Source organism: Nerophis ophidion, linkage group LG02 (assembly GCF_033978795.1).
Source record: "Nerophis ophidion isolate RoL-2023_Sa linkage group LG02, RoL_Noph_v1.0, whole genome shotgun sequence".
Taxonomy (NCBI): domain Eukaryota; kingdom Metazoa; phylum Chordata; class Actinopteri; order Syngnathiformes; family Syngnathidae; genus Nerophis; species Nerophis ophidion.
The window spans coordinates 32,074,773-32,100,240 of NC_084612.1; the positions used below are offsets into that span (position 1 = coordinate 32,074,773).

At 39.0% G+C, this 25,468-nt stretch overlaps 1 protein-coding gene across 1 annotated transcript in view; it reads right to left on the minus strand.

Moving 5' to 3' along the window:
• Positions 1 to 25,468, minus strand: part of prtga (protogenin homolog a (Gallus gallus)) — a 59,967-nt gene that overhangs the window by 26,206 nt on the left and 8,293 nt on the right. The window contains exons 3-7 of the mRNA XM_061881725.1: positions 9,460 to 9,604; positions 8,147 to 8,280; positions 7,634 to 7,930; positions 5,316 to 5,475; positions 4,616 to 4,863 (exon numbers count right to left, since the gene is read on the minus strand). Coding sequence (XP_061737709.1) covers positions 4,616 to 4,863; positions 5,316 to 5,475; positions 7,634 to 7,930; positions 8,147 to 8,280; positions 9,460 to 9,604 — 984 coding nt within the window. The remainder of the gene's footprint in view (positions 1 to 4,615; positions 4,864 to 5,315; positions 5,476 to 7,633; positions 7,931 to 8,146; positions 8,281 to 9,459; positions 9,605 to 25,468) is intronic.

Sequence of the window (25,468 nt, forward strand, 5' to 3'; positions counted from 1 at the left end):
TAGAGTGGCCGTGCCAGCAACTTGACGCTTCCAGGTTCGATATCCGCCTCCGCCATCCTAGTTACTGCCGTTGTGTCCTTGGGCAAGACACTTTACCCACCTGCTCCCAGTGCCACCCACACTGGTTTAAATGTAACTTAGATATTGGGTTTCACTATGTAAAGCGCTTTGAGTCACTAAGTAAAAAGCGCTATATGAATATAATTTGCTTCACTTCACTACAGTAAATACAATACTTACAGTATAAAGACTTCATAGCACCCAACATAAGACTAGACCGGCACATTCAGCTTCATGACAAAGACTCCTTCTTACAGTAGCTTGGCAACACACCAGAGCCTACTTAAACGGAACACTACTGAAATCTAACGCCTTCGAAGTGCAACTGCATGTGAAGTCTAACACATAAAACTTGCAAATGCGACTCGGAAATGTAGTAAGGAAACAAGAGATAAGAAATAGATAGTGATTTAATGATAAAGTGTAATAATGACAACAGCGGTAAAACTCTCGACGGTTAGTATTACCATTTTAAATTAAAATGATCAAAAAACAGTGATTGATACCTGCACATTGATAAAGTTTGATAAAATCACTGTTGCCAGCTCGCCATCTTAAACGCTAACTTTAAAACAAGATACATCAACATCCTTAAGAATCTAAAATTATATATGTCTATGAATGTTCTCATTCATCCAGGTCATTCAATCGATCACAACTGGACTATTGCCAATTGATCGATTGAATGCCTTGAGATAAAGTCATATAAACACTGTCTAAGCAACTAAGATATTCAATTTTGCACATTTTCAGTGAATCATTATAAACACAAACGTACAAAATAGTGGGTTTTCTAACAGTGTGTCTATTTATTAAAAAAACAAAAACATGGTCAAACAATTTTAGTGGGTGTATAAGCGCCTTTTGAGCACATTCAATAATCATATATAATAATAATAATTCTAACTGTGATAATTTTGGTCATGATAACTGTAATACGAAATTTTTATATCGTTACATCTCTACAAATGGACAACACAATCATTATAATCAGCTGTTTTTTAAAATTCCTTTAAAATATATTTTTTTCATTATTAGACTATTAACATTTATTGACACGAACAAAAGCACCAACAATTGGTACTGTTGAGTACTGGTATTGATTTCCAGGAACTGGAAATTGGTACATTATTGCTTCAAATGTGAAAGGAATCCATTCGTACTGGTGTGTAAGTGTCTCTATTTCACAACATGGTAATCACCAGTACAGAGACACATGTCCATTCTACAGTGTCAATCATACACCTTCTGCAGTTTTGTCTGTATTTGTAAAGCTAATGTTTGATAGGTTAAATCATTATTAGCCAATGAGCAAAACCACAGAATGGATGCATTTGTCTTCTTAGGAAAATGTTATTTGATTTTAGAAACCGAGCACTTAATATGTTTTGTCTTCCTACTGAATGCCTCTTTCATGACTCCTAGGAAAGAGTAACAAAGTCTGCTTTCCTTCCCAATTCACACACTCTGACTGGCTTCCCAGGAAATGCACTTTTGGACACTCCTTCAAGTAGACTAATTAGTTTCTCCTCTTATTATAAAGACTCTATTTAGTGCGAGGCTTTGCAGCCTCAGGTGCAGAACAAACTGCTAGCTGTTCTCTCACAGCTATTCTCACACAAAGACTGTGAAGTTGTCAGCGAATATTAATCTGAAGTAGTAAAATCCCTGACAGATTTAACAATAAAACACTTTATTTTGATTTCCTCATCAACTTCAACTAGCAGGTGTTTCTTTTGTCCCAGTTCACCACGCCAACTGAAGTTAGTCAAATTCTAATTAAGTGCAGCTCTTGAACAAGGAAGTGGATTTTCGTTCCCTGAGATGCAACATTGTTCCACTGTGACTCTTGCTGTCAATATAAATAGTTTTAAGGAAGGCTGGAAGTCCAGAAGGCTTTTTCTGTTGCCATACAAGTTTTTGAATAGTTTTCTATGCATTCTTAATGTTATCAGCCAAAGGAATGGGCCCTGATTCTTGAAAGTCCACAGCTAAATAGGACTAATCCTGTTTGTCTAGATAAAGAGGTTTTTCCTCTTTATTTTTTCTTTATGTGACCTGTGCCTTACAGGACAGCAGTAACGGAAATTACTCAGCTTCCTCATATTCATTATGTAGTAGATGAAGAAGAATAACATATTCTAGACTTATATTCCCTTTGGGAATGTGCCAATCAACTAGCCAATTTTCATTAAAAAGGTATGTGACTAATCAATCGTTTTTAATGCCAATGACAAACACAAATACCATCTGCCTGAAGTTGTAATCATTTTTAGACCTGTGGCTGATAAGTTAACAGCAAATTATGTGTCTTCATACACAGTGTGGAGCCGATCACTCAAGCTAATAATAATAACCTCCATTGCATCTTAGTATGTTAAGTATCATCAATCGATCAAAGTTTATTTATATAGCCTTTAATCACTAATACTTCAAAGGGCTGCATGAACCACAACAATATCGTCAGCTCTTGTCCCGCATCAGGGCAAGAAAAAAATCATTCCAATGGGAACAACGAGAAACCTTGGAAGGGACCTCATCCATTACACCGAGTGGATGTCATCCATAGCATTATCAATAGGGGTGTAACAATTTGTTTTAACAATGATTATAATTCCATTCAGAATCTGTGGTTGCCGATTCGATTCATTTATGATATGATTTTTTTTAGAAGAATACGATCCGAAACAATTCAGTTAGTTGAAAACGATTCAGTAACTTTTTATCAATAAAAAAAAAAAATCAAGCAGCGTGACTGTGAAATAAATACTGGATACTAGACATAACAGGTGAAGTTTCCTATATTCCTGTTGTAAAGGAATTAGGTATAAATGAAATACGGACACAAAAAATATATTAAAAAACAATTAAGGGCCAATGCATTCACATATTATTTGAATAAAGTGCAACCAACACTTTAGATTGAATTGACAAGAGGAAACTCTTTTTGCTCTCATTTTTTTTCTTCAAGAAATGTTTGATTAAAGTACAGTAACCAACATTTTAACAGTAGATTTACCTGATACTTCTGCTTTTGTTTTTCAACATGGAATAAAATAATATTAATATAAAAAGTAAAGTGCAATCAACATCTCCTCAGGTTGAATTATTGGTAGGTTTAACTGTCACTTTTACTGTTGTTTTTGACATCCAATTAATACAATTACGAAACACATATAAATATAAAAATATATAACAATATAAAAAGCATGTGCAACCAAATCTCTTCAGGTTAAATGAGCAGTGGTTTGACCTGCTATTACTCTCATTAAATAATCAGCTGCAATATCAGAGAAAAGTCACAACAAATACATACACTACAACACAATAACAAGAAAAACCATAACACAAAAACTGTAAGGCAACACAAAGTCGACACAGACGTGACAGTGGACAAGTTACAGCGCCTAAACTACTTCCTGACATGGAATATTGAAAAAGTTGTAATGAACTAAGTTGGAAAAGTAAGTGATGTGAGACCACTATTTCAGTCATAAAGAAGTTTTTTTTTTCAATAATACTAAAATACTATGTTTAGGAAGTTATTCTGTCACTGTAACTTACTCTGCCGTCACTTCTGTCATGTCCTTTGTGGCTTAAAGCTGTGTTGTGGCTTTATTTCATGGTGTTGTGGCGTTTTTGTTTTGGGACTTGCAATCATGCTGGAGCTAAAAGTTGTTGTGTTGTAATTTATGATAATGTATTGTCGCGTTTACATTTGCTGTGACCTTTCTTAATCACTGTAGCTATCCGCCATTCTTGTTTTGTCGACTGATGGCGATGATGCTGCAGACAAGCAAAAAAACTTGAAAAACGTTTAACATTCCTATTAATAAAAGTGTATACTGTACTTCATATAAAGTCTGCCGTTCTTAAAGGAGAACTGTACTTTTTAAAAATGTTGCCTATCCTTCACAATCCTTATGTAAGACAGGAATGTTTTACAATTTTTTTGCATTCTAAATTGTAAATAAATGCCATCAAAAAACAGCTCTATTCTGTCAACAAGCCATTAATAAGCATCCATGTATATACTGTATTTAATGTAGTAACGGGCACATTTATAATAATCGCAATTTTTTCAACAACATTACTGACTAATGCTCACTGCAGACTTCATGAATGGCAACAAACATAATAAAAAATCACGATGCCGCTATAAATAGTTTGACCGTGTTAGCGCTTATAATAACAATATCACTAATACTTGGTTAATAATCAATATTTTTATTTTCTTAAAATCATGTTTTTGTTACAAACTCGGAATAATTGCCTCGACACAGGAAAACTTTGAGGGCAAAAACCAAAGGAGTATTCGAAAGAAAGTCTTATTTTTGTTTAGTTATTATGTACTAATGACTTTGTTTGGCTCAAAACAATTGTATGCAATGATACATAATAAGTAACTAATTTAAATATTAACAACTTTGAGATGAGCTAGAAAAGAGATCAAGCATGCAGGGCCCTCACAAATGAATGTTATTTTATTTTCACTTCCTGTCCCATTATGATTTTTTAATACTTTATAATTATTCTCATATGTATATTTACTCACCCTCAGCTTTCATGTAGTGAACAGAGTATGCAATAACTTTATCGGAGTTATAAAGCGGCCTGTCCCAAGCCAGCAGTATGGCGGAACTGGACACAGTGTCCGCTCGGATGTTCCGTGGCGCGCTCGGGCGGTCCTCCGACATCACTACTATGAGCCTCGCCATGGAGAGGACAGATCCCTGCTCGTTCTCTGCCTGGCACTGATAAATGGCATCATCCTCAGGAATGATCTGGTTGATGACCAGTTTGCTGTGGATCACACACACGCACGCACGCACGGACACACGCACACACACACGCACACACACGCACACACGCACGGACACACGCACACACACACGCACACAGACTCACACGCACACACACACACACACACACACACACACACACACAAACACACACACACACACACACACACAAACAACTTCATCATGTGGTTCCTTTTCCAAGCTAAGTCATCACATAAAATTACCTTTAGCAAAAATTGACAGCAAAATAGAAAAGAGAAATTAAGAGGAAAACCTACTAAATCCCCAATTTGCACTGGTAAATTATTCAGTCTCCTTCCTGCTGCAGGATCACAAGTTAATTATTCATGTGATTTGTTTTTAGTTGGCAAACAGAGGTAAAATAAACAGTAACATTTTGCCTTTGATCCACTTCTTTGCTTTCACATAAAACCAATCACAAGTAAAAAATACCTGTTGTACATCTTAATGCGACCATTGGAGTGAATTCTCTCCCCGTTCTTGAGCCATGTGATGTGAGGTGTTGGCAATCCTTCAGCTTGGCATACAAAGCGAGCAGTGCCGGCACGTGGACGTGTCAAGCTCTCTGGCCACTCCACCAAGGATGGCGGCGCTGTGGAGGAACATCCATAGGAATTATATATTTAACACAACAGTTTTTGCATAGACTCTCACGCAATAGATTATAATCTAATAAGATTTGATAGGAATAAAGGCATCGAACAGGTCTTTCCAGTAGGGTTTTCAAATTATTGTGTTAATTGCGAATAATTAATTACAGTCATATCTATTGTGTTAATTACATTTTTAATCTCTAACATTACTGTTTCTGTATGCCTGTGACTTGCCTCGCCTTCGTCTTGTGTTTGACTGAGAGCAACAACAGTACTGCCATGCAGCACAAGGATAATATGCAACCCCTGCAAAAAAGAGGTCTCACTGTGTCACAGGACTGATTGATGTTAGCAGCTTTAAATAGTGGAGGATACACAGTGTAAAATATTTACAATAAACTGAAAGATGTATTAGAGTGTATTTATGGTTTGTATAAGTCAGCAAGCACATTTGGAAGAGAATGTTGTCTTAATCGCCCGTGCTTGCTTAATCGCATGCCTGTGGGACTGCAGATGGACAAAATGAAACCAAAACTTTTCCTGGTCTGTCATTAAATTAGGTATAAAAAATTAGATTTTGTTGCAGACTGATCTACGTGTACAAGACATTATGTAATTTGACAGGAAAGCCAGTCAAAGCCTATATTTCCTCTGATACGTTTTACAACTAATTGTGACAAATACAGACTCTCTGAAACCAATATTGGTAACATATGCTAGCACTGAGACTAAGGGTTCTTTTTTGGTCATTTTATTTTATTTGAAGCAGATGTAAAGCAACAAGTTCAACATTCAATACTTGTTTTTCAGAAGTGTTCAACTTTTTTTTTAGTAGTAACTTCAGCACTTTACATGGACCTGATGATTTATTTTAATAAATAAAAAAGACCAAATCTGTTAAAAACAATAACATATTTTTTGTTTATATATTTATACAGGCCTCGAATTTTAACTTTTTAAGGATAAGGCAAGTGTTGCCTTAAAGGAGGGCTCATATTTTAGGGCACCAAGGCAAGTTAGAAGGGCACCAAGGCAAACATTTTTTTTTTTTGAGGCAAGGGCTCCAAAGCAAGCATGCATGTGTGTATGTGTGTGTATTTATATATACATTTTTGAAAAATGGCACCTGATGGCCATAAGACATAACTGCAATTTTTGTCCATATAGATAAAAGTAGTGTTCATGTATGAGATCTAGGACTGCAAATTATGGCCAAAGTAATAATTTAGATTATAGTTATCAATATTGAAATCATGATTGTTGATTGCTAGGTAAAGCAGTGTTGGGGTGTGAATGTAATACCATCATGTAGTATGCAATGTCTATTGATGAACGCTACATTGAGAAAATAAAAGCAACATTAAAAAGTTTTGTCCTTCGCTGTATACTTTTAGTGGGGGGACAAGTGCGTCTGTCTCCAATATTGCCTACACAAGCAAGGGAAAAATTACATTAAACCAAGTGCTTGGCTCTGTTTACTCTGAGGGGAAATCTCCGGAGCAAAGTCTGTGTAGTTAGTCCGCCATGATTATCAAGCCAAACAACGCTAGTGCACAAGCGCTTGACTTTCTGAGGTCTAAAATGCATTAATAAACGACAGTTTTTCAGTCATTAAAAAAATTAGACGGTATTACTAACCGGTGGGAATTTTATTGTGAATTATCATTATACCATTGTTACATCCCTAGTCCATTAACAAGTAAAAAGTCAAGGGTGGTCACGGCATGTTCTTGCCGCAGATGCTGGTCAATTTTTTAGGGCATTACGGCAAATGACGAGGGCGGTTGCGGCACGTGCCACGGTAAAATTTGAGCCCTGTCGTCTATATACATAATAATGTAATTAATTTTAATTAAAATACCTAATGTTTATCGATTTTCTCAGCATGTATTTAGGTTAGATTACAAAAATAGATCAATTTGATTAATCAACTAAAGATCATAATTGCATCACTCGTTAGTAGTACTTTTGATGACATAAAAGAGTGGATTCTGACTAAAATCTAAAGTAACATTTTTTAGCTATTGTAGCAAATAAGTGGTACACTGACAAACACAGCCATGCCTAAGGTAATATAACCTACACTGTGAAGGTAAATAGATAGTGATGTTAAAAGCTTACAGTATTTTAACATTGTGAGTGTGATTGTATATTTACCTAGAACAGTAACGTTGGCTACAGCAACAGAAAAGTTTCGCGTGCCGGGAGTGGTGGCCCTACACACGTACACCCCTCCATGCTGGGGCTTAATGTCTGTGATGATGAGGTTGCCATTTCCCAACACTTTGGTGTGGTAAACATCAATAGACTTGCTGTCAGCCCGGCTCCAGGAAATGATGGGACGGGGGTTGCCTGTGGCCATACACTCTAAGGTGGCACTCTGATGCACCGACACGGAGATGTTTTGCGGTCCGACTACGATGCGTGGTCTCTGGGGAAGTTGGGGGCTGGGAGCTGCGGGGAAGAGGCAAGAAAGTGGTAGGAAGCACCAGTATCAGAGTTTCATGTCAAATACACTGTAAAGCAATGCAACAAATCCTTGGTTCATTCAGGTATCACATTGCGGTTTTATCAGATTTTTACAGGGCTGCTAACCATACAGTATGTTTCATACTGCTATGATAAAACTACAAATATTGAGTATGTACATTACAGAGTGCTGTGACACACCTGGGGTGATTGTAAGTGTGGCCTCTGTGCTGCGGCGCCGGTTAACAATGTTGGTAGCGACGCAACGGTAACTGCCAGCATCTGCCCGCTGCACTCCGTGGATTTGAAGAAAACCACCGGGCAGGACTGTGATTCTGGATGACCCAAATATGCATAAATTAAAAGAATATCATAATTTGACTGGCAAGAGAGCCAGCATTATAAAACAACTCCGGCGTGCAACAAGAATCATACTTGCCAACCTTGAGACCTCCGATTTCGGGTGTGGGGTGTGGGGGGTGTGGTTGGGGGCGTGGTTAAGAGGGGAGGAGTATATTTACAGCTGTTGTGTGCGCAGTTGTGCACTGCACTTTCTAAAAGCCGTAGATGTTATTGTCACATATGCATGATTGATTGATTGATTGAAACTTTTATTAGTAGATTGCACAGTTCAGTACATATTCTGTACAATTGACCACTAAATGGTAACACCGCAATAAGTTTTTCAACTTGTTTAAGTCGGGGTCCACGTTAATCAATTCACGGTACAAATATATACTATCAGCATAATACAGTCATCACACAAGTTAATCATCATAGTATATATATTGAATTATTTACAATCCGGGGGGTGGGATGAGGAGCTTTGGTTGATATCAGTCCTTCAGTCATGAACAATTGCATCAACAGAGAAATTGACATTGAAACAGTGTAGGTGTGACTTAGTAGGATATGTACAGCGAGCAGAGAACATAGTGAGTTCAGATAGCATAAGAACAAGTATATACATTAGAAATACATTTGATTATTTACATTAGGTTATTTACAATCCGGGGAGATGGGATGTGAATGGAGGAGGAATACTGTAGTGGAGGGTTGAAGCTGCCTGGAGGTGTTTTGGTGCATGTACAGTAGATGGCAGTATTGTCATGTTTAAGAGTGTCACATGCTGTTTACGGCAGACGAACTGCTTTACGGTAAACGTAAACATGACTGCTGTTGTTGTGTGTTGTTACTGCGCTGAGAGGACGTAAATGAAACTGCCTAACAATACACCCACATAAGAAACCAAGAACTCGCCCTCGATCATTCTATAGTTATAACGTCATTGGGCAGACACGCTCTTTGTACACGTCACTCAGGTCGCACGGAGCTGGAGGGGGCGTGGCCTCCGGCTCCGTCTGAATTTCGGGAGATTATCGGGAGAAAATTTGTCCCGGGAGGTTTTCAGGAGAGGCGCTGAATTTCGAGAGTCTCCCGGAAAATCCGGGAGGGTTGGCAAGTATGACAAGCATGTGCCCCAAAAGGTGGACTGAAAACATCAGAGCACATACCTTTCAGTGGCGAGGGGTAATGTGACCCGGTTGAACTCCCAAGTGATGATTGGAGGAGGGTGGGCCGTGGTTTTGCAATAAAATCTGGCAACTGAGCCTTCAGTTACCACGATGGACTTTGGCTGGATTGTAAACGAGGAAATACCTGAAGCAGTAAAGAACATACTGTTACTTTGAAAGTGTCAACATAAAAGGACATGTTTGAGAAGTTGGATGGGTGATTAAAATGTCAAAGCACTGAGTCTTTTAAAAAAAATGCAGTCATAACTAGAATGCCTCTATATCCAAACAACCTCTGAAAATGAACACCTGATTGATTAATTTAATTGAAAATGTTGGTAACCTAGGTGACAATGTTCCACTCTAGTCCTCAATTCAAAATTGAGTGCAAACTACCAAACATTACAATCTTTTTATAATAGATATAGGTCAATGTCCCCATCTGTCCCCAAAGTAAGGGGACAGTAACGTCATGAAATTAAAATGAAATGTTTCATCCGCACATTTTTATTGATTTGCACAAATACTTAATGGATTTTCCCTTTGCTTTTGCACCACCTTTATAAGAAGTGCAAATTAGACAAGACGTATATTTATATTCATTAAGAAAAATTGCGATCCATCATTATACATTTCATTAAAATGAGCAAGCATTTCTCCTTCACCGCCACCATTTTCAAGTTAACCAAATACCTAAAACATATTCAATGTTCTTCTAGGAAATTATATTGCGGATTTTAACCTTTGCAAATTTTCATTTCCGTCAAATGTCAGGGTTGTCAAAAGCTACAAACAACTACATCCTGCCTGCATGGATAATGTTTACTGAAAATGAGCTCTTGTCACCACCAGCAGCTAAACAACAAGCCCCATAAACCCACGTGAATTATAATTGTGCTACAAATGTTATCAGAGGTGCATGGGAAAGGAATTAGGTTTTAGCCTTTCCTGTTGATAAATGCTCTCTTTTGACACAGGGGGTCTTCCTGGGCTGTAAAGGCCTTTAAAGCCACTGAGGTCAAAAACAAGCACTGCCATCCCCCCTCTTTTCTCAAAAAGCTGCAAAAGCCTGAGGTTAGGCATTTGGTAAAATACTTGGGTGTGATTTGTGGCCAAAAAAATAAGACTTAAATCAAAACACCAGCTTTCTGATAGAGGACTACATGTGCCATTTGGTCAAGAGGGATTACTGTTGTTGGGACCAGATTTAAATTGTGCAAAAATTACTTCCGTTAAGCTTTTGTGCTATCTATCCATCCATCCATTTCCTACCGCTTATTCCCTTTCGGGGTCGCGGGGGGCACTGGCGCCTATCTCAGCTACAATTGGGCGGAAGGCGGGGTACACCCTGGACAAGTCGCCACCTCATCGCAGGGCCAACACAGATAGACAGACAACATTCACACTCACATTCACACACTAGGGCCAATTTAGTGTTGCCAATCAACCTATCCCCAGGTGCATGTCTTTGGAAGTGGGAGGAAGCCGGAGTACCTGGAGGGAACCCACGCATTCACGGGGAGAACAGGCAAACTCCACACAGAAAGATCCCGAGCCTGGATTTGAACCCAGGACTGCAGTACCTTCGTATTGTGAGGCAGACGCACTAACCCCTCTGCCACCGTGAAGCCCTTGTGCTATCTAAATAAAAGTAAATAAACGGAAGCAAAACTGATGCCTGAGCAAGACGATGTTTAACAATATTTTCTTGTTTGCTTATTTTGTCATTGAACAGTTGTCTGTGCAACACATTTAGTTAGCAAGCTACAAATGAGCAGAGTAAGCATAAGGAGTCAAAATTAAGAAACATTTTAAAAACATAAAAAAACTAATATAAAAACTACCCAGAAAATAAAAACAGGGAAAATAAACAACAACAGTGTCATATGTTGCTGTTCTTTAGTCGGTTCGTTTCGGACCTTATGGATCTGACTGACTTCACATAAAAACATCTTTAATGCTGTTTGATGAACTTGTTTCCTGTCATTGTTCAACGATGACAACCAAACTCTCATGAGTAGGTGCATTACCTTAAAGATGCTTTTTTACTACCAAGTTGTTTTCCTGGCATGATGTGAAAATCACAGCATTGTGCTCTTTGGCGTGCTTGTTCGACAAAAGGCCAAATCTTGTGGCAGGGTTGTGTTTAATCAAATTAGTCCTGAGCTGTTGCCTCTGTGCTGTAAGACCCACAGTGGATGTCAAAACGGAATTGGGGGGAAAGGCATCCCAGTCCCCCTCCTGCTTCCCACACAAATCCACACTGCCACCCACCCCCACATTAACACAGGCTCTAACCAAAAAAATGTCATTAATGCACTGAAGGGATATGACTTTAGGGCATGAGAGATGAGCAACACTGATGTCTTGTCTCTCTGCTTGGCCTTTCCATCCAAGCAAATTATGCTGGACTGACAAACAGCTGGGCGATCGTTGACTATTGATAAACTACTAAGTCAAGTTGGAAAATCTATAATTGCTAGGGTTTATAGGGCAGTTGTCACAGATGAGAATAGGACACTGACCTTCGGCTTTGGATAGACAACATTCACACCCCTAATATGTGGATAAATTTATCAAAGCAAACCTTGTCTTTACTATGTAGATTCTGTTGATGGTAACATAATGACACATTTTATGAGTCGCGTGTCTTATTTTAATTCTTACAGTACCCCTGGCCCTTACCATTGGTATGTTTTTTTTTTTTTTTTTTTTTTACAAATGGAAAAAATTTAAAACTTGAGCCCATTCCCCAAAAGCAAAAAGAAGCAATGCTGGCCATCTGCCCAACCCAGCAATCTCACCTCTAACCTCTGACCTCCACAAATCCTGCCGAGCACCCAGCTCTGCATGGCCAGCCCTCTGCAGCTTTTTGCAGAGTGTGCAAAAAGACAAGTTGCTGCAAACATTGTTCTTTGTCATATTTCTGACAGTGGCATGTCTAAATATAATGTACTAAAATCAACACAATGTTCAATATCACATTGGCTTAGATTTCAACGACAACAGTGTCCTGCCAATACATTTTAATGCTCGATGCTCCTTATTTTCCTCTACTTGCTTTCCTCACAACAGATGCCAACAACTCAGCAAGCGGAAGGTCAGTGAACAGGTCAAGCACAAACAAAGGTTGACTTACAAATACCAGAAATTAGTTCAGCTTTTTCTGCTCTGGTTACTGTGGTCAGCCTTATTAACACAGCTCAGCACGCTGCACTCAACATGCAAGTGAGCTACCAAAAGTAAAGACACTCTACTCCTAAGAAAGTGACATTCATGGCAATACGGTATAATGATCCGTAAAACCTAAAAGATATACTTTCTGTTTTAATGTCGATTTAACTTATTTAAGCAATGTGCTTTTTTCTATAAGATTTTACTCTTAGATATTATATATTTACAAAGTTAATAATTTTAAACATTCTTTATTGTAAATCCCTTCATAGAGCTAAATTTTGTTATAAAAGAGTTCTATAATTTCTGAGTCGAATGTGCACAGGTTGAGTTCTGACGACTGATTAGAAAAGAGACGGATGTTTGTGCGTGTTGTTTGAGAAACACTTGTTAGGACCTATGATGATTTTAATCCACAGTAAAACACTTCTTTGTGACCTATACAATGTGTATTAGCTGTGCTTTCATGTAAATTTTGCTTAACAGTCACATTTATATAACCTGTTTTTTGAGTCTGTCTACAAAATGTACGTTTTGTGAACTGTGCATTTGGTCATGGCAAAACTAAAACAAAGTGTGAAGATAACCGTATAACTAGATATGGTGCTTAATGTGATATACAGAATGAAGTGTACGCCCAAAATCACCTGAGATTTAAATTGGCAGAACACTAAAATCTGGTACAGAGCATGCTTACCTTGCATCTAATATTTTTTGTGCATGGTCCCTGACAAATAAACAGACACAAGTGTTTAAGTCTAAATATGAGGAGACTCTCCTTGTAATCCACAACACCATCCATCCATTTTCTACCGCTTGTCCCTTTTGGGGTTGCGGTGGATGCCGGAGCCTATTTCACACTATCATTTAAAAAAATAAATTGCACTTTTTTTTTTAATGTTGACCACCATCATTTACAGTCCTATGCAAGACAAGCAGACATACGGTATGTTTTGTTTTTTATTATAATGCATTCTAACACATAAATAAACACTGGCAAGAAGTGGCCCCCGACTTAAACAAGTTGAAAAACTTATTCGTGTGTTACTATTTAGTGGTCAATTCTACGGAATATGTACTGTACTGTGCAATCTACTAATAAAAGTTTCGATCTCCATAAAAATATCCCAAAAATCGCCATCAACGTGTAATATACAGTACATGCTGAAATAATATATGTAATATAGTAACAGGAACATTCATAATACCATGTAATATGAACCATATTCTGGTCATTTTAAGCATTACGGCGGCGTATTGATTTCACAAAGCACATCACAACGTTCGGTATTTCCTTAACAACAACAACAACAACTACTACTTATCATGGCAGAGTTCATGAGAGCCAACGACTACATTGAGACAAATGAATATCAGAACCTTGTATTATTGAGCCTAAAAATATACACACGCTGAGCTACTAGTAGTAGAAGCTGGGTGCTATGCAGCTCATGCTATAGAGCAGTGGTCCCCAACCACCGGGCCGCGGCCGGGTACCGTGGCCCGATTGGTACCGGGCCACAGAAGAATTTTTTATTCATTTTTATTTTAAAAAAAATAAATATATATATATATATATATATATATATTTTATTTTTTATTAAATCAACATAAAAAACACAATATACCCTTACAATTAGTGCACCAACCACAAAAACCTCCCTTTTTCATGACAAAAACGTCCCTTTTTCATGACAAAGAAAAAAAAAAAAAAAAAAAATAATAATAATAAAGTTGTTGCAAGAATCAAGGCTAGAAGAAAGTGCATGGAAGGGAACACCTTGGAATTGGATACAGCATCTCAAGGGGCTATCCCAAATAAATTGAAATTGAAGGAAGCTCAACATGTAGGCAGCTCTGTAACTACATGACATAATTGATTTTTATATAAAATAAATTAAAATAAACAAAAGTCATTGGGGATTATTGGCGTATATGGTATTCCGGGGTGTTGAAAAAAACAATAGATAGAGAATACTTTATTTATTCCGTCAGGAGAGTTCCTTCAGGAAAATTAATATTTTCAGCACAATCCCATTCAAGTTTAGACAAACATTACAGGGAGACAGAACAGGATCGCTGACGGGTCTGCCGGCTTCCAGCGCCCCTTGCAAAAAAAGATGAGATACAGGTAAACAAAGGGGGGGGGAAATAGAAGATTAAAATAAAATAAAAAAAATCGGTCTTAGCCTGGGCCCTGGACAGGAGGTGCAGACTGAGGCCAAGGGGAAAAAAAAAAAAAAACTCATAGCCATGGTACACATCCCTCTTCCATGTGTGTAAGAGGGAAACATCAAAGAACACAGAGGACATTAAAGACATTAAAGACACTTCTACATACAGCTATGAATAAAAAGTAAAAGAAACATATCCACTGTGGTGGCCTCTGCGGTGTTCCACGCCATCGTCCGCTGGGGTGGAGGGAGCATGGCCAGAGACAGGAGCAGACCTAACAAAGCAACCAAGACAGCCGACTCCACTTTCGGCCAGTGTCCAGTCCGCATGGATTAGCGAGGATACATCCAAGGTGACTGAGGTGTCCGACACCTGCACACCCAGCCAAGAAACTGCGAAGCCTCTCCGTCCCAGCGCTCAGTGCGAGCTCCGCAGCCTTGTCCCCTCATCCGCATCTCCTCCAGTCCCTCCAAACTCTGCAGTCCTGTCCCCTCATCCACATCTCCTCCAGTCCCTCCAAACCGACTCCGGTGTGGCAGACACCCAGCAGCTAGTCTCCATGGCCAAAAGGCTCCCAGGAGGTAGATCCAGAAGTCCACAAAAAAAAGCACCACAGATGTCACGAAAGTGGCACCCCTTGTCACACAGTCCCAAAGGGTCCCGGACCAAAAGGCAAAAAAATATAATAAGACATGAAAACAAGAGGGAAACACAAAAGGATGACACAAGAGCACAGAGCTCCTGCCAACAGCAGCCACTACAGCAGCGCCATCTTGGAAATATACACCATACAGATAAACAATGATCACAAACCATGATAAGATCTGAATTGTGGATTTTGTGAACTATTTCACACCAAATGTTAACTTCTTTTTACATTTATATGACTGTTAGAAATGATAAAAGGGGTCAAATCAAGGTATGTTTCTAAACAGTGGTACCTCAACTTAAGAGTGCCCCAACTTAAGAGTGTTTTGAGATAAGAGCTGTCGCTCAACTAATTGTTATGCTTCACGTTGCAAGTAAAAAATCTGAGTTATAAGCATCCTCCCCATTAGTTGGCGTAGCAAATACCACAGTTCGGGTCGTACTAACTAGCATTAGCTTAAGTCGATAATGCCAGCCAAGGACGTTAAAATAATATTTAAACAGCAAACATTTATCCATTAAAAACATATAGACGCTGCTGAGTGTGTGTTTAACGGAGAAACACCTACAAACCCCGTTTCCATATGAGTTGGGAAATTGTGTGGGATGTAAATATAAACGGAATACAATGATTTGCAAATCCTTTTCAACCCATGTTCAATTGGATGCACTACAAAGATAAGATATTTGATGTTCAAACTCATAAAGTTTATTATTTTTTTTGCAAATAATAATTAACTTAGAATTTCATGGCTGCAACATGTGCCAAAGTAGTTGGGAAAGGGCATGTTCACCGCTGTGTTACATCACCTTTTCTTTTAACAACACTCAATAAACGTTTGGGAACTGAGGAAACTAATTGTTGAAGCTTTAAAAGTGGAATTCTTTCCCATTCTTGTTTTATGTAGAGCTTGTGTCGTTCAACAGTACGGGGTCTCCGCTGTTGTATTTTACGCTTCATAATGCGCCACAAATTTGCGATGGGAAACAGGTCTGGACTTTATATAAACTGTTTTTTGAGTCTGTCTACAAAATGTACGTTTGTTGAGGCGTTCCCAGATTGCAAGTAAAATCATGCCCCCCATCCTCTCCAAAAGTATCTTCTGAAAATGTATACTGTTAAAAATATATCTTTAGGTTGTCACCGCTAGTTTATTTTTCAGACATGGTCAAAAATAAACTTCATAAAGATTACATAGGTTTGCCTGGTCACCATAGTACGTACACATACACAAACAGGTCAATACAGAGCTGCATAGAAATACTGCTTTGAGCAGCATTTATGTCACTGAATGTTGCTTGTCCATGGTATTATGGAAATTCAAAGATCATATAACAAATACTTTACCCTACTTTTATCCGACCTTCTTACAGCCGGTATCTGGCTGAGCGCTTTACTTAATGTCCAAATATATATGTATACCTCTCTGTGACATCACAACATAGCCAGACTGCAAAACCCTGCAAGCGGAGGCATCCAAAACTGCGTGCAAGCTCACGCCAATGCATGAACCTAATGATATGACACCTTGGCATTGTTCAACAAATAAAATAAAAATAAAAGACAAAAATCATCATAGGTGCCCTTTAACTGTGCAGTATGTTGAAAACAAGCAATTTAAATATTCTGAAAAGTAGTGAAATATACAAAAGCAGAACTTCACATAGTGTAAAAGTCGTCATCCTGCAGAGTCCTGTCTTGCACACACTGCAACCACATATGCCCCCTGATTGACAATTAAGTCGAGCAGCACTAGCCAGTGTGCTGAAAGCTACAGGCTGTCAACTTGCAGTCCAGAACAGCTCTGAAAGTGACAAGGAGTGATATTTAACCAATGTAGCCACACATGCTGCCATCAGTTACACATGCACACTGCACTTTAGTTTGTTGTATTTTGTTGTTAGGTAGGATAGGTCAAAAAAAAAAAAATTACCACTTTTTAAAAGTTTGCAAACTGTTGCGTTTCGCAACTCCAAACTATTTACGTAGTGCAAGAGTGGTCAAAATGATTGATAGTAAAGGTTGCCAACCCATGTTTATTTGTATTTACTTCAACTGGGCTGCTGTTTGTCAAAGCAATCATTTCTGCAACTTGACTGTGTGGATGGACAATGAAATCCCACTCTAATCCCACCTCAACCCCAGCCCGCGTGAGTCCAGCTGCATCAAAGAGACCATGTGAACAAAACTAAACTATGGAGAACCTCCGCTAAAAAAAGTTGTAAAAGCACATCGGTCATTGTGGTTCTATAGTGCCGAGCTACTAATTAATTGAAAAATAAGCGCCTTAATAAAATGCAGTGACCCCGATGAATAGTGAAGAAAGGGGTGAAAATTGACTGATAAACTAGAAGAGAAGAATGCAAAGCTGAAGAAAAAGCCAACAAATCAATCAGTGGCGGGCTGGCAGATGTGCTGCTGCTGCTCAACACGGCCTGCAGGACAGTCAAGTGACCAGTGACCTGGCTACACAAAGAGCTATTCCCATGAGCGGCATGACCCCTTAAAGCACTGTGCAGCGGGAGGGGGAAGAACTCACCACTCCTCCTCAAAACCCCTTATCTCCAAAGTTTTCCAATCTTTTAACCTTCTAATCACCTCACACAGTGACTTCATTGTCTTTAATCTTGATGGCACAACATGGAGTTAATAAAGGCCAATGTGTAGATAGGTACATGTTTTTTAACAACTCATTTTAGTTTGCTTAGAGGTATGTTGGGATTTAGAATTATGTATTGACCGGCCACAACATAAGCCTACACAATCTAATGAGATAAAGGACATGGGAGAAGTGAAACCTAGCTTTGATTGACACTGTCACAGAGCTAGTGATTTAACATTTGAAGTTATGCATCATACTGAGAGCTGTTTCTAACATTCAGACTCTGCTAAATGTGGTAACCAATACACCTAATAAAAATATTAACATCCATCCATTTCTACCGCTTATTCCCTTTGGGGTCGCGGGGGGCGCTGGTGCCTATCTCAGCTACAATCGGGCGGAAGGCGTCGTACACCCTGGACAAGTCGCCACCTCATCGCAGGGCCAACACAGATAGACAGACAACATTCACACTCAGATTCACACAATAGGGCCAATTTAGTGTTGCCCATCAACCTATCCCCAGGTGCATGTCTTTGGAAGTGGGAGGAAGCCGGAGTACCCGGAGGGAACCCCGCATTCACAGGGAGGACATGCAAACTCCACACAGAAAGATCCCGAGCTCGGGATTGAACCCTGACTACTCAGGACCTTCGTATTGTGACGCAGACGAACTAACCCCTAGGGTCACCGTGAAGCCCACATATTAACATATCTTGTCGAAATAAAAAAATAAAAATAGACGTAGTAATGGACACCAAAGCAACTGATAAAATAGAGGAGCTTTAAGTTTTATTGGAAGGAAGATTTAGGTTCTGGGCTAGATTTTAGCTGCCCTCTATCTATTGAGCAATTTAGGGAGCCCTTTGACCTCTGGGCCTGCCATTCAGGGAAACCATGGTAACCTTTGGTGTCCAGCAGAGTAAGAAAAACAAGGTTCCACGCCTTCAGTTGTCTCACTCATGGACATTTTATTCATCCTCGCCACAGCTTGCACTGCGTGAAGTTTACTCTGGTCTTATTAGAGTTTCTAATAGTGCCGCGCCAGAACAAGTCCAGCGTATTCCTTAGCAACTAAAATAACAAAGTGCTCCTGGCCTGTAAGGTTTAATCCACTTTGTCAGCGGCTGCAGCTAGTCCACTAAAGCCTTCCCGTTTTTCCCAACCCACACAATAAAAACAACATTTGTGTGACTTTTTTACACAAGCTCAGCACACTGGTATTCTCGGATGCCACTACAGGGAGTATTACTGCCTACTTTAAACCTCAGGTTTTTACAAGGTACAAGACCTGACATAATACTAGTGCCCACAAGGCTTAAAATATAGACAGCAAGTTTACAATAACAAGCTCGTAATTCAGGACAAAGCTATTTATCAGAATCAAATTAGGGGTGTAGCATACCCCTGGTGCCACTGGAACCCCATTGGAATGATATAAAATTGAGGGGATAATAAGGGGCAATGCTGTATAAAGCAGGCAACTAAAAATTTTACAGCACCCCCCAAAACCTCGTAAGGAAAAAGGGTCAGAAAATGATTGGATGGATGAACGTTATCCCACTTGAAACAATAACATACGGTATATTTACAACATACAAAACAAGCTAATGTAATTCTGAAGAAAAATTACAATGTATTGCACAACAAATATTGGACATCTTATGATGTCATAACGATTAATCTGATAACCCTGAAACAATAGCTCCGATAACCAACAGAAAAAAAACACTCCGATGAGGTGAGATTAGTTTACTGTGCTGTAGGTGAATTAGGGTGAGCAAATCAAATCAAACATTATCAGTCACCTGATGCGCCAGCTTCACAACAATGGTGTTTTACAACCCTACAAAGATGTGTGCGCTCAAAGAAGCTGCCCCAAAGCCAGCCGTAAAGAAAGATCCGCAAAAACTACAATTAAATCTTCATTTAAAAAGAAATACATACAACAGAGTTATCGTGGGGCATTAAAAAGTATTAAAAGTAATTAGATTTTGTAAAAATTAAGGCCTGAAATGGCATTAAAAAGCATTAAATATGATGTTCAGAGGCATTAATAAATGTAGTACAAATGGAGGACTTGGCCGATAGTCAATACACCAATTAATCAAACGATGAATGAAAATTAACTTAAAGGGGAACATTATCACCAAACCTATGCAAGCGTCAATATATACCTTGATGTTGCAAAAAAAGACCATGTGTTTTTTTAACCGATTTACGAACTCTAAATGGGTGAATTTTGGCAAATTAAACGCCTTTCTGTTTATCGGTCTTTTAGCGATGACGTCAGAACGTGACGTTACCGAGGTAACACACCCGCCATTTTCATTTTCACATTACAAACACCGGGTCTCACCTCCGTTATTTTTTTGGAACCTTGGAGACATCATGCCTCGTCGGTGTGTTGTCGGAGGGTGTAACAACACTAACAGGGAGGGATTGAAGTTGCACCACTGGCAAGAAATCTGCCGCCAGACCCCCATTGAATTTGCCAGAGTGTCTGCACATTTGACCGGCGATGCTAAGACAGACATGGCACAGAGATGTATGTATAACATGCAGATGCATTTGCAACGATTAAGTCAACTAAATCACAAAGGTGAGTTTTGTTGATGTTGTTGACTTATGTGCTAATCAGACATATTTGGTCACGGCATGACTGCCAGCTAATCGATGCTAACATGCTACGCTAATCGATGCTAACATGCGATTTACGCTAGCCGTATCTACATTTGAAACTAGATACCCACATTTAATGCGAAACAAACACTTACCAATCGACGGATTTAAGTTGCTCCAGTGTCTCAAGATGCGAAAGTCCTGATTGTTTGGTCTGCACATTTTACCGGCGATGCTAATACGGCAGCCATGCTATGGGCCACTTCATTAGGTACACCCCCGCTATGGCCGAATAGCTTCCATTTCTTCTTCAATTTCGTTTTCGCTATCTGCCTCCATACTCCGACCGTCTGTTTCAATACATGCGTAATCTGTTGAATCGCTTAAACCGCTGAAATCCGAGTCTGAATCCGAGTCTGAATCCGAGCTAATGACGCTATATCTTGCTGTGGTAACCGCCATGTTGTTTGTATTGGCAGCCCTGTATGACGTCACAGGGAAGTGGATAGTGGTTTTGAAGATAGCGAAAATAAGGCACTTTAAAGCTTTATTTAGGGATATTACGGGACCGGTAAAATTTTGAACCACTGGGAACTGATTTTTATTGTTTTTAACCCTTTTGAAATTGTGATAATGTTCCCCTTTAAGAACATTGTGGTCATCCAATAATTGCAATGTATGTCAGTGTGGTTTGTTTCTTTGTCTACGGCAGGGGTTCCCAAACTACGGCCCGCAGGCCAAATAAAATCCGTCCCGTGGGAAGTCTGATTTTTTATTTTATTTGTCCCTTCCAATCTATTTTCTACCGCTTATTACTCTCGGGGTCTCCTACCCACTCATATTGTTTAAAAATGCTTTTAAACAATATGGACGGTACGGGGGTTCCGGTTCGGAGGTGTACTGAACGAGTTTCCACATGAACATATGAAGAAACCGCCCCAGCTAAAGTCTTAACAAGCTAATCCGCTCCGTTCTGCCTCTGTCTTCTACACAGCACCCAGCATTGTCCCACCCACACAACCATCTGATTGGTTACATGTATAGCGGTAAAAGCCAATCAGCAGTGCGTATTCAGAGCAGTAACAACCAATCAGCAGTGCATATTCAGAGCGCATGTAGTCAGTGCTTCAGCGTCGAGCAGATAGGTGTTTAAAATTATTATAAACACCTCCCAGTCAACGTTCTAGATGACGTTTTAGAAACAAACTGCAGCTCAGCTCACTCGCAGGCCTGGCTTGAGGTGAAAGCTAATTAACTTTTAGCGTAACGTTAGCTCATTTTGCGGTGTGTGTGTGTGTGTGCGTGCGTGCGTGCGTGCGTATGCTAGTGATATAGTAATGTAACTGCATCATTAAGCCTACATGAACTCCATGGTGTTCAGGGATGAATAGTCTCTCCTATTGCTATTGTGCTATTTTTTCAGCTTATAGTTACATTAATCATTAGTAATGTAGCAGCCTAGTTTGAATGGCAGGGTCCCTGCTATCACATGTTGATAAAAAAATATAACGTTTACATAATAAAAATAAACTACAGGCTTCCCAAATGCTGTAATAAATTAAGCATGATGAGTTGACTTGAAACTGTTTAATGTTGCACTTTTCATATGTAGAAGAAAAGTTTTCTCATTTTATTTAATCTGAGCAACAAGTTGAGCCGTTTCATGTTGATTAACGTGGGCAGAATTATTATAGTGTTCCCAATGTTAAAAGGATAAAGCCATTGTTTACAAATTTGGTAAATAAATAACCCAAAAATTTATATTTTGTTGTTTTCTTACTGTACCGAAAATTAACCGAACCTCTTAACCGAGGTACGTACCGAACCGAATATTTTGTGTACAGTCACACCCCTAATATACTGTGTATATATATATATATATATATATATATATACATATACATATATATATATATGTATATATATATATATATATATGTATATATATATACTCATACATTAACACACACACACACACACACACACACAAAGAGCCCGGCCCCCGGCCAAATTTTTTTAACCCAATGCGGCCCCTGAGTCAAAAAGTTTGGGGAACCATGGTCTATGGTTTTATGGCTTTAGAACTGGACACAAAAGAAGGCGAGAAAAGTGCTGCCTCCATAGCGGACAGCGGACTCCGCTGGACAGCAAAATCAAACATCCCGAACTTTGCCATTCTTTCGTCACCGGCGGCGTTTAGTCCTTAACTCTGACACCATGTCATGTTAATGAGGAAGCTGAGCTTGTTTCATACACGACTCATTTATTTCAGTCATCTCCAGTTCAACACACATGAGCATATTTGACAAACATTAGCAACACTCATAACACAGGCGCCTCACGTGACATATGGTGGCCTGGATGGACAAACAAGCAAATTCTTACAACAGACAACAAATCTTTTTTTCTGACATTTCAAAGTAAATGAATTAGAGTTCCTTTAGCTGCTTGACACCTTACACTTAACTTGCTATTTAATGTTAACATTTTAAACAATGTTTGAATCAATCACCACATGCATAATTTGCATCTCTAGTATGATGTTCATTTAATATTACATAAAACCTTTTAACATAACTTTAACTGTTTTTAAATTGTATCCCGATTAAAAAAATATCCTCCAGTTTGTGGATATTACAAGGCATGTTTTCAAAGGTTATGCATTTTTACAGCATGTTATTAAGAGATCACATTTTGAATATGTCGATCAACTAATTCAGAATTGGATGTTAATTTAGAGGGCTTAAGTGCAGTTCCCTTTTAATCATTTTGATTGAAGGTACAGTGTGATGATTGACAGACGGAATCTTTTAAATTGGCTATGGTATACTGCCTGTGCACAGTCATAACACCAGATGCTACTACAGAAAAATAAAGAAAGAAAAAATTATTCTCAGATAAAACAGTTTTGCAAGCCTATTGTAATTCACTAGATTATAACAGTTATTGTAAACTTTTCAACTAATCAACATCATTATTGTCAAATGCTCACAATTGTGTGTATACAGGCATAAAAGTATACATTTTCTGTCATATTGAGAACATCCTCAATATCAACTGCTGTATCTACAGAGCAGCTACTTTATTCTAAACCAACATTACCCAGTAATCCCATCATGCAAACATATAGAACAGTAATCAAAGATTGAGGGTGGAATTGGACTGATTGTTCTAAGATGCAACATCTACTTATACCTTCAAAATGGAACGAGTTTACTCCTCAGTACATCATTCTATTCAGTACAATATTGGCTGGATTGAATAAAACAAGAGTTTATAACATTCATCAAAATAAAAACATCAAAAATCAGTTGTTGTTTTTTTACCATAATTTCTTGTTTATTTTCCACACACAGCAATTGATCTAGGATGTTTGTTAAATGTGCATTACTACCGGTAATTTGGTGCATAAGATAAGGTCGAAGAAGATGCTAGTTTTTTGCAACTTTTCCTAACATGTGAGCCAGGCAACAAAAACAAACTGTGACATAATCATGGATTTGCAAAGGGTATGTTTCAAAGTGTAAACTTCAAAATTGTTCAGTTTCACTTTAGTAAACAGTACAGTTTTTTGTGTTGCCAATCAACCTATCCCCAGGTGCATTTCTTTGGAGGTGCGAGGAAACCGGAATACCCGGAGTGAACACTTACAGTCACGGGGCGAACATGCAAACTCCACACAGAAAGACCCTGAGCCCGGGGATCGAACCCAGGACCTTTGTATTGTGAGAAACATGCACTAACCCCTGTGCCATAAATTACAGCACTGAAAGTCCGGATTCCACTTGTAATAGTAATACAGTCTGTTAAGATTTGTAATTTGGGACTGTACGGTTCAAACGTTGTCAAAGAAATGCTAGTTTATATCCTGACTACAGTCGAGGTCACCTTGAGCAAGAAACCAAACTGGTCAACACTCATTTCAGGGACATCTCCATAAGACTACATCCTTGCACATATGAGCTTGTGTAATGCACGCATACAACATACCATAGCAGAGTAAACATGTAATTTCCCTTCCCTTTGGTTAAAATTAGTATGTTCGAACATTAAATAGCTCAGGATGCTACATCCTAGCGAGTGGAATTGTTGGCGCATTTATCCTATACCAACAGGCTGTCAAAAGCGAAACAACAGCTGTACATGTGGCCTGAGAGGTCTTTATTGTCACATGAAGTTTACCTGAATGGACGCGCTGCAAGAGGCCAAAAGAGGGACCCGAGGTATCAGCCCAAATCCCCCATTAACCTGAAGTCTGTTGACAAGAGTCACATGACAGGGCTCATGTGTCACATTCCACTTCATCAGGACCAAATCCTGTGTCACCTTTGTGCTCTCGCTACCGTCACATTGTTAAATTTCGCAGCCCCAAAACACAAACACATAGCAGCAGTGTCATATTTGGTGTACAAACAACATCTAACTTAAAAATCAATGCTTAACTTTTTAACTGATGTGATTAGCCTTGCCATAGTGAACAGCTCCCGTGGCTCAGTCCACTGCTATCAAGGCAAATAGAGACCTTTTCTTTAGGGGACAGAGTGGTGGGGTGATAATAGAAAAAAAAACAGTGAGTGTGAACAAGCTTTTCTTTTTTTAACCAGAGGAGCAGGGAGAATAATTGTCCAAACCCTGCAGCCACAACTGACTGGCAATAAAGTTTGGTCATTTAGGACTGTGGTACTAGGAAACAGCAATTCACATTTGTGTGTGTATGTGTGTGTAGCACTCGCAACAACCCCCCACTGGTACCACTGTGTCCTTCAACTGAGCATTTCTCAGGTATG